The sequence below is a fragment of the Mesoplodon densirostris genome, chromosome 19, assembly GCF_025265405.1.
Source record: "Mesoplodon densirostris isolate mMesDen1 chromosome 19, mMesDen1 primary haplotype, whole genome shotgun sequence".
Taxonomy (NCBI): domain Eukaryota; kingdom Metazoa; phylum Chordata; class Mammalia; order Artiodactyla; family Ziphiidae; genus Mesoplodon; species Mesoplodon densirostris.
In genome coordinates, this window is record NC_082679.1 from 2452401 (window position 1) to 2462632 (window position 10232).

Below are 10232 nucleotides of genomic sequence, written 5' to 3' on the forward strand. Positions count from 1 at the left end.
GCTGGAGCAGTTTCTGAATACTCTGCCAGAGGAGGTTCAGACGTGGGTGAGGTCAAAACAGCCCAAGAGCAGCAAGGAAGCAGGAAACGTGGTGGCAAACACAGGGAGAGGAAAGAAGCAACTGGCTGTTTGCATTTATTGAACATTTGCTGTATGCCAGGCATGTAATAGGGAGCTTAATAAAGATGTGTTAAATGACTGAACAAATGAATTTTATAATCCAGTCTGCCTAATCTTGTGTGCAATGGAAGAAATTAGGGGTTTGGCTTTTGCTTATTTATTATTTCTCTAGAAGTACCCCTTTCCTCCAGCTTTGTTCTCCCTCCCCTGCACATTTCTTATTAAGCCTGAACTTTAATATCAACACAAAAGACCACACAGCCCAAAAAAAAAAAAAGAGGGCATAAAATTTGGGAGATATGAGGCCTGGAAATTTAACTTCTGTTAAAATTTGACTTGTCTCTTAGAAACTCAAGTTACTAGATTGGAACTAAGGGCATTTCAATAATGAGAGAAGAAAGCTGTTCACTCCTAATAGTCCTTTGAATAAAATTGATACTAAAAGCAAAGTATTGTTTGGGTGTATATAGAGAGAGACAAGGAGAGAAAGGCAAGGGAACAAGACTTGGGTGTGGACCAGTGGGATGGGTTAATTACATTTAAAAGTATAAACAAATAAATTTGAAATAAACATGAGGGTCGGGCTTCCCTGGTGGTGCAGTGGTTGAGAGTCCACCTGCCGATGCAGGAGACATGGGTTCGTGCCCCGGTCCGGGAAGATCCCACATGCCGCGGAGCGGCTGGGCCCATGAGCCATGGCCGCTGAGCCTGCGCGTCCGGAGCCTGTGCTCCGCAACGGGAGAGGCCACAACAGTGAGAGGCCTGCATACCGCAAAAAAAAAAACAAAACAAAACATGAGGGTCATGCATGGCTGAATACTGATGTATCATGAATTAAGGATTCTGATCAGTCCTGTGCACCTGCATTCCTTAAAAGAATTTTGAAGATGTTAATAGTGAACATGTTGGACACTTAAAATGTACTACATTCTAGGTATTTTATAATATTTATTTACTTCTCTTAATAGCCCTTGAAATAGGTATTACCCTCCTTCCATAAATGAGGAGACAGGCACAAAAACGTTGAATGACTGGCCCCTGGTCCCACGGTTAGTAATTGGCAGTCAGGATTCAGCTGGGAGGCTGGCTGGCACCAGCGTCTGTGCACTTAGTCATGGTGTTACACTGCCTCCAGTGGACATGGGGGATATTGTCCCACGTTGGTTTTAAACTTGGCCAAAGGCACAGCCTTTGATGCAGCTGGAATTCAGGGGAAAGGAAAGAGCTCTCTAGGATATGAGAAAGAAATTACAGATTAGTGAAAGGTACACTTAGAAAGAGACTGCAGGCAAGGAAGGCCTTCAAGGTTCAACTTTCTATAGGGAAGGTGGTGGTTGTATTCTAGATCAGTGAGTGAAAAAGATGTAGGGAAAGCTTAGTAATAAGAGTTGCCATTTTTAAAAAATGCATGCTGTATGCTTTACATATATAATGTTTAATCCTTACAGGAGCCCTTAGAAGTAGAGGTCTTATCATTTTCATGTTACAACTGGGAAACTGAGGTTCCCTGGTGACTGAATGGACGGTGAGGCTAGCACCACTGATATAAATAAAGAGGAACTTCTGCTTTATTTGGAAGGTACTGAGAAGCAATGGAAGAGTTTAGAGGTGGGAGATAACCAGAACTCTTTTCTGGAACTTGCCATATTGAGCTGAGAAAAGATTTCTGTGGTCTTTCTCTTGTCATAGGAAGTCCAGGACTGCTGCTCCCTCCTGTGGCAGGACAGGGTGGCGTGTGGGTGGCAGGCTACTCTCTGTGCCTGTGGGTGCTGCCAGACTGGACTCAATTCCATGGTCATTTCTGCTCCCTTCTAGGTTTCCCTGCTTGGGACTCTGTCCTTGCAGAAAAGAGAAACACCGAAGAACAACAAAAGAAGGGCACAACGATGTTTGACGGTATGCCATCTGCTAGACCTCAGGTGAGTCGGGCTTTCTTCTGATTTAGTTCTCCAATATGGGGGCTGATTTCCAGATGTTCCCCGTCTAATTAAACCACATCCTCATTTCCTCAAAGTCTTTATATAAACATTACCTAACTGAGCCTTTTCCTGGCTTTTGTATAAAAAATGTTCTTCTGACTCTTCGTATTCCCCTTCCCTGCTTTATTTTTCTCTGTCACACTTAACACCACCCCACATACTATATCTTTAACATTGTCCCTCTTTTCCTGTCTTCTGAATTAATTTTTCATGGTTTAGTATTCCATTTTATCTCCACTTTTGGTTTAGTCAAAACCACCCTCGTGTGGTTTGTACTATTATTATGCTCCTTTTTATATATGAAATAAATGGCAGCTATTACAGGGACGTGATACTGTTGTGAGGTGTTTTTTTAAAAAATTTGCTCCTTAACGTTCTTGTTAAATCACATTTTGAAACCTAGAAGAAATTAATATGCTGCACTTCCTTTAGAACCAGAAAATAATTCATGGGAGGGGGGGTGACGATTAGGAAACAAATTGTCTAAAAATGCTCCTTGAGGGAGAGATGGGGGGGGGGAGTTGAGAAGCACTGTCCTAGATGATCTGTTCCTGAGAGTAGGCCTCTGTCCTTACAGTGTCCATGTCAAGGATCCCAAGTGAAGGTGCCCACAGGGACTACTGAGGTAATATAAACGAATACCGTACGTAAGTGGGTGGATTATGACAAGTGGGGCACCTGCCCCATCTAAGGGGCTGCTATGACTCGGCTTCAGCTGACGGCACCGTGTGAGAATGTGGGTCCAGATCCCCAGATCTTCTGATGTTTTTTAAAGAGAAGCCAAAAATCCAGTTCATAATTTGAAATATACAAATTTTTTGGTGTCGGCAGCTAATATGAATTTTGAAGAAAGAATTTAAAAAAACACATGTGAGCCAAATAAATCCCTCTATAGGAGCTGAGCAGCCAGTACATGCCCTCTAGTTTAAGTCATATGTTCATGGATCTGTGTAATGTTTCTGTAAAAACACAAAAGATGTGTATTAGTAAAATGGGTATCATAGTCTTATGTAGTCTTCTAATATCTGCTTTTAAAATTCGCCCTTTGGTTACCAAAATTGTTGCACGTAACTGTAGTTAATTAGGTTGTATTGCTGGAATACTATTCCATGGTATGACTATACCATAATATAATTATTTCTTCTACTATAAATGAATGTTTGGGTCTTTTCCATATTTTGGATGTTATAAGACATGTTATGAACATATCTATCTCCAAGTACACGAGCAAATATACCTAGGAACAGAATTTCTGAGTCCAGAGTGGTTTACTAATTTACATTTCCCTTAGCATCTTATAAGAGGCCCCAAGGGTCCACATTTTAGACAATATTTCGTATTGTCAGACTTCTTTTTTTTTTTTTTTTATTTGCGGTACACGGGCCTCTCACTGCTGTGGCCTCTCCCGTTGCGGAACACAGGCTCCAGACACGCAGGCCCAGCGGCCATGGCCCATGGGCCCAGCCGCTCCGCGGCACGTGGGATCTTCCTGGACCGGGGCACGAACCCGTGTCCCCTGCATCGGCAGGCGGACTCCCAACCACTGAGCCACCAGGGAAGCCCCAGACTTCTTAATTTTTGTCAGTTGAATGGGTATAAAATCATACTTTGTCATTTTGAAATGTATTTTCTTATTTATTAATAAGATTGAATATCTCTTCATATTTATGAGCTCTTTGTGTTTTATGGATGAGTCACTGAGGCTTAACCTATCCATTCTCATAAAGCTTGTTAGAAAGAACCAGACCCAGAACCTAAACCCAACTGTCTCTGATTCCTGAGGTTGAGATATACTGCTCAGCTTTTAATTATTTGCATTTTTCTTTCTTTATAAAGTGACTTAAAAGGATTTTTCTCCCGCAACCCAAATCTGTCAAAATTAGCAGCAGGAACTATCTCAGAAGTGTTCTCACTTCTCTCAGACTATAACACAAAGAAAGGTATCTTTCTAAGTCCCTAGAAATAATCTAAGTGGATTAGAACACTTGGATTAGAAGCTTTCTGCTGGTCTGAACATCTGCTTCATGGTCAGTCCCCTCTCATCGGGCACCTTTCCCCCTCCTTGGGATAATTTCTGGATTTCGATCATTTAGGAGTGTGTCTGGTATTTTAGGAGCTGGTGACTTTCAAGGATGTGGCTGTGGACTTCAGTCCGGAGGAATTAACCTACCTTAGTGCTGCTCAGAGGAAACTCTACCAGGGAGTGATGCTGGAAAATTATAGGAACCTGGTCTCCCTAGGTAAGCTGTGATGACCAAAATTGTCTCCAGACATTGCCATATGTCCCTAGTGGCAAAATCATTGGAAACAGGCTTTATTTTTCTTCTGTTTAAATTTTCATTTTCCTTATTATCTCACCGTCTTTATAACCCAGGCTGGGAGTTCCTGTGGGTACAGGACAGAACTCCCAAGTTATGAGTCTCCTTCTTCAACAGGGTACCAGTTCCCTAAACCTGACATTATCTCAGGGCTGGAAGCGGAGGAGTCACATGCAGTGGAGGAAGACAGCAGTACAATGATACGTCAAGGTGAGTAGTGAGACAGGAATCGTGGGAAAGCAACCCCGGTCAGCCAGGAGGAGCCTGGGAGCTGATTCCCAAAGCCCTCTCAGCTCAGGGAGAAGGTTGGTAAGTGCTCTCACCTCAGGGGTTCCTGCCGCTTCCCCACATCACGTGCACTCAGTACTTCTTTCATCTCCTCTCTGAAGCTCATCTCTTCCTGCAGCATGAGTTCCTCTCCTGTGCAGCTCCAGGGAGGCCAGTTTCCCTTTTCTCTAGTGTTCCAACTCCTGCATTCATTCATGCCTTTCTCCTGGCAGCTAGAAATCAGAGGTCTTTCCTCTTTAACTGAAATAAGCAAAAAACCTTGGTGTGATACCACTCCTCTTTCCAGCCCCACTCAGGGGGTTGCCTTTATAAAGCACAAACTTTTGACGAGCTTCTTACCACCCTCAAAAGAAAATCCAAACTTTTAGCAAAACATTTAAATCAGTCCCAATCTGGCCTAAAATTCACATCCCAGCCTCATCTCTCACAGATACTCCAAGTAGAAACCTGTGTTGCTGGCTCCCCAGGACTGTGTACTTTCACAGTTCAATGTCTTTGCTCAGGATGTTTTATAAGCTTGCCACCCCCTTCACTGCTTGCTGAGCCCTAATGCCATCCCCTCCGTTGAGTTTTTCCTGTTCCTAAATGGAATCAACCCCCATCCCTATCCCTTCTCCTGTAGTCATTTATAGCCTGATTGGGGTCCGTTTTACAGACTTATTATGACCATCTGGTTGGATAATGCTTTGCTCAAAATAGGCATTTAATAAATGGTGAATTGAAGGGAATGGGGTAAGAATAGAGATTGGGAGCCAAGAAAAGAGTTAGAATCCTTTTGCTTTATTCTGAGCAAGAGGTTGTTGACCTGTTTACTCCAGCGTTTCCCTAGTGGTCCTGTAGAACCATGGTAATAGGCGTTCTTTAAAAAAAAAAAAAAAAAGTGTTCCATGACAAGATCAGTTAGAGAAATGCTGCATACTATATTTCCCCTCTTTGGAATTTGAGATGCCGATTAAAGGTTCTGAAGAGTCCTACAGGATTGAAAGCTGCTTGACTTGCATCCTATGGTATCTCCCAAATTTACTTGACAGTGGAATCCCTTTATCACCACAGCTATTAGTTGCTCGGAATAGTAATAATTTGCCAAGCATGGTCTGCATGCAGACAAACCCCAATCCCAGCTGTTTCTCTGGTTTCCTCCTTGTTCTCCTGTCTGTGTCTCTGGCATCTTTGTCAACGTTCAGTCCTCCTGGATGGTCTCTTTTCTGCCTCGTCCTCACCCTTCCTTGCTTACTGTCCTTTCCATCCTCCCATTCTCCCCTTAGGTTCCCAGAAAACTCTCAAACCTCTTTAAGAACTGTTTTGCTATGTTTGGTCTCTTTCTTCTGTTTCTACTATAATGATGTGTCTCTCTGAGTAAAAATAGTAGAGGAACTTTTACATTGCTTTTAGATTGGGAGAAAAAACCTGAAACCAAAGATCTAACTCCAGAGCAAAGCCTGCCTATAGAAAAATCATCCTCAGGGGCAGGAAGACAGGATTTGGAGGTAGGTAACTTCTGGTGTGTCTATGTCGGAGAGTCTTCTCCTGATGATCCATTGGGTTTGCACCAGGTCAACCAGGAGAAACTTTTGAGTCCAGTAAAAATGAATGACCCCAAGACCCTTGCTCAGGAAAGAAGCCATGATAGCGATCGATTTGAGAGACGCTTAGATCTTACTAAACAGTCAGAGGGTCTTCTAGGGAAGGATCCCCAGGAACGCACTCCTCATGGAACTTGCACCGGTCCCCAGCCGGTAGACGGCAGGCCTTTTGTCCAAGAGAACAAACACAACAGATGTGAATTTTGTGAAAGAAGCTTTAGTACCCAGTTGGCCCGTGAGAGACACGAGCAGATCCATACAGGGAAGAAACCCTTTGAATGCAAACAGTGTGGAGAAACCTTCTACCTCATGCCACACCTCACCAGACATCAGAAGACTCATTCACGTGAGAAGTCCCCTGGATGCAATGAAGGTGGAAAGTCTTTGACTCAGCATGCACATATCAACGGCTGCGTAAGAATGCATAGTCAGGAGGACTACTATGAATGTTTCCAGTGTGGCAAAGCTTTTATCCAGGATGTGCATCTTTTTCAACATCTCCAAGCCCATGAGGCAGCAAAAGCCCGGCCACCCGCGTTGCCCCGAAACAAGACATATTTAATTCGGTATCAGCGGAAACATGACCATGTCGGAGAGAGAGCCTGTCAGTGTTGTGACTGTGGCAGAGTCTTCATTCGGACTTCACATCTCCTTCAGCACTACAGGGTTCATGCTCAAGAGAGGCCTTACCAGTGTCGGCTGTGTGGGAAGTGTTTCAGCTTACCCTCCTACCTCACTCAACATTATCAACTCCATTCTCAATAAGAGAAACGCGGTTGAGCGCAGTTACTGTTGAAAAACCTTGACTCAGAACATTCTCAACACTTTTGACTTTCCCCTGGAGAGAGACCCTTTGAGTGCTCTGAATATGAGAAGGTCTTCAACCAGCCCTCACACCTTGTTAACAACTTGAAAATTCATCTTGGTGTGGCCGGAAAACAGAGAATGGTTGCAAGGGGTTAGAACAATCTTTGCAAAGGGAGAGTTGGCACGTGTGTCAGTCAACCAGGCAAAAAACCTTACAAAGAATATTTTTGTTGCATAGGAAAGAAGCTAATAGATTTTGCCCTTCGGTGTTATCCATAGAATGGAGAACCTTGATTTTGACATCCTGACAGAAAACTTGTGACTGGTAGTTGGGCTCCAGACATGAACACTGTTGCCTAATTTTCTACAGAAGTGTTTACATACAGTATCTTTACCACGTGGGACGAGTCAGCAGAGGGCATGGTAAAAAGATTTTTGAGGTGCACCTATGTTGATTCATCCACAAAGCTGAAGTAATTGGTAATAGGTTTACACGGTACTTGTTGATTTACAAAACATTGCCAAATGTATTATTTGATCTTTTAAGGAATGCTGCATTGTACCTAGTATGAGGATATTTATTTCATTTTTACAGGTATAGCAAACTCGAAACTCCAAGTTGTCATTTGATTTGACTTGGGTTGTAGGTGATGGGGCAAGAACTGAACCCCAGTGTGGTTTGGTTAGGTTTGGCTTTTGAGATTCCATGAGATATTTATTTTATATCTTGATGCTCAACCCAGGTTTGTTTTATTCCTGCTATATCCCCTCTGAAGAAAAGGTACAGTACTATACTGACTGCAGCTGTCTTCCTTTTTAGTAATCCCAACATTATTTCACATTAAATCAGATGGGGACACTTTTGTAGTATAAGGGGTTCAGAAAGCTTTTTTTTTTTTTTTTGACAGTACACGGGCCTCTCACTGTTGTGGCCTCTCCCGTTGCGGAGCACAGGCTCCGGACGTGCAGGCTCAGCGGCCATGGCTCACGGGCCTAGCCGCTCTGTGGCATGTGGGATCTTCCCGGATCAGGGCACGAACCCATGTCCCCTACATCAGTAGGTGGACTCTCAACCACAGTGCCACCAGGGAAGCCCCCAGAAAGCTTTTTTAAGATGAAGTTCTGATAGCCATTTCTCTTACAATTTAGGATTAGATGAATTTTTGAGACACTGATCAAGGAAGGATATTTTTGCTAACCACTTTCTTATAATTGGTCTTGGATATCGTAAATCTGCTACTAATTAAGTAGAATTTTTGTAGTTTTCTGTAGTTGTTTGAAGGTTTGGGGTTTTGTATTTTTCTTTTTTTCCCCTCTCCTTCCTTTTAAAAAATCCTGTTTGAAAACAGTATTTCTGCTTTTCTTGGGCACTGGCATCATCAGCACGACCAGCTTCACCTAAAATCCGAATTCTTTTCTGGGCATACTTCACTCTTGAAAAGTATGAGCCCTGAATTGCACTAAAAATTTCTTTTATACCATATTGCTATAATGTAAAAGTTTTCCATCACTGACTTGGATGGTGGTCAGATACAAAGACACATGAGAACCAGTTGGACCTGGTGTCTCAGAACTTGACTCCTTGCCTGGAAGGATGGGTTGCTGCTATTGTTATTTACTGCCCTGCTTTTTCTCATCCTGCCATTTTTGAGGTTGATCTGTGATGTGTGACTCCAAAATCATGAAAGTAAAAACAAACATGAACCTACACCAGCCAAATGAGTGTGAGCTACACAGCCCCTTTTCTTCATTTCCCAGGTTCTTGATGAAACAGTCCTCACTGGCTGGTCCTATTTTCTCACTACAGTCCACCCTCCAACCCACTATAAATTGGTTTCCGATTCTGCCACCACTACTGCAAAGGGACATAATGTCAATATGTCTTATTGTTGATGATGTTAATTAACCTTTATTTGTTTCTTTTTGTAATTAATAAATATCTTGCAGGAGAAACTTTGAGACCATGCAAGTATCTAGTTTCTCCTCACACTTTTACCTACTAAATTCTAGCAATTAGCAAGTGGATGTTACCTACAGCCATTTTTACTGTGTAGTATTGTAATGGTGATCTTCAATTTTCTTCATTCCTTCTACATTTAGTAATTAGAATTCTCCTCTGAGGAAGAATTGTCCTCCCTATTTATTTATTCAGTAATTTATTTATATCAGTATGGATTCATGGATGTTTATTTTATTCTGTGGGCTGTAATCCAACACTACCATTATTTATTTTGTTCAGATTGTTCCAGCTCTGGCCACTGGGAGTCCTTTCAAGTTGGCTCCTCTCATCCTTTTCTGAACGCTTCTTTTGCACCCTGCTTAATTTCTCTCCCTTCACCTCCAGGAAAACCCCATGCCTTTATGATAGCTTCTACCTCATCACTGTCTTGTGAAATTTGCTGCTTTCCCCGGGGTCATAGGTTTACTTACACCCTTATCAATCTATCATTTCATTTCTTCCTTCATCATTTTTGCTAAATCTATATTCTACCTGGTTTGTTATTTGCTTAACACTTTCTTTCAATTGTGTCATCTCTATTTTTTTAAAAAACTTCAATACATATACCTAAAAAGGAAAATTTTAAGTCAAGTCAAAGGATTTTACCCAGACCATAATCAGATTTTCCCAATCATTTTCAAGATGTCCTTTAACAGTTGGCTTGTTTGAATCTGGATCCAAACATGCATTTGGTTGTCTGACCTCTTGATTCTCTCTCAGTCTAAAGCAATCTCCTCTCACTTTTTTAATGCCTTGTGTGACCCCAAGAATAATGCAGAAATGTATTTCCCTCCTCTCTCCACCCAATTCCTAATATATGTAACAGTCTTGGTACTCCTTATATGCAGGTTTAATTTTTTTTAAATTTAGAAGCGCTCGTTTTAAAATTCTTAAATTTTTAATTGTGGTAAGAAACACATAACATAAAATTAACCGTGTCAAACATTTTAAAGTGTCCAGTTCAGTACTGTTAAGTAGAGTCACATTGTTGTGCAATAGATCCCCATCTTGCAAAACTCAAACTCTGTATCCATTAAACAGTAACTCTCCCTTTCCCCCTCCTTACAGCCCTGGCAACCATGATTCTAGCACTCTTGGTTTTTTTTCTTTAAAGCTTTGTGTGATTATGCAAGTAATA

At 42.0% G+C, this 10232-nt stretch overlaps 1 protein-coding gene across 5 annotated transcripts; it reads left to right on the plus strand.

Moving 5' to 3' along the window:
- The first annotated feature begins 1595 nt into the window (after positions 1 to 1595).
- ZIM2 (zinc finger imprinted 2) lies at positions 1596 to 9048 on the plus strand. 5 transcript variants are annotated; one of them, XM_060084353.1, is made up of 7 exons: positions 1596 to 1699; positions 1936 to 2039; positions 2677 to 2724; positions 4213 to 4339; positions 4535 to 4627; positions 6098 to 6192; positions 7334 to 9048. In XM_060084353.1, the coding sequence occupies exons 1-7, from the start codon at positions 1639 to 1641 to the stop codon at positions 7343 to 7345; spliced, it is 540 nt and encodes a 179-aa protein (XP_059940336.1). In that variant the 5' UTR covers positions 1596 to 1638; the 3' UTR covers positions 7346 to 9048. The 5 variants fall into 5 exon arrangements, with proteins under 5 accessions (XP_059940336.1, XP_059940337.1, XP_059940335.1 ...); XM_060084354.1 differs by having other exon boundaries at positions 7691 to 9048; XM_060084352.1 differs by having other exon boundaries at positions 8854 to 9048.
- The last annotated feature ends 1184 nt before the right edge of the window (positions 9049 to 10232 follow it).

Coding starts and splice junctions, on each gene's coding strand:
- ZIM2 (XM_060084349.1), top strand. CDS start 1,639: ATGGACGGTGAGGCTAGCACCACTGATATAAATAAAGAGGAACTTCTG. Junction 2,040..2,676: donor TGCCATCTGCTAGACCTCAG/GTGAGTCGGGCT, acceptor CTGTCCTTACAG/TGTCCATGTCAAGGATCCCA. Junction 4,340..4,534: donor TAGGAACCTGGTCTCCCTAG/GTAAGCTGTGAT, acceptor CTTCTTCAACAG/GGTACCAGTTCCCTAAACCT.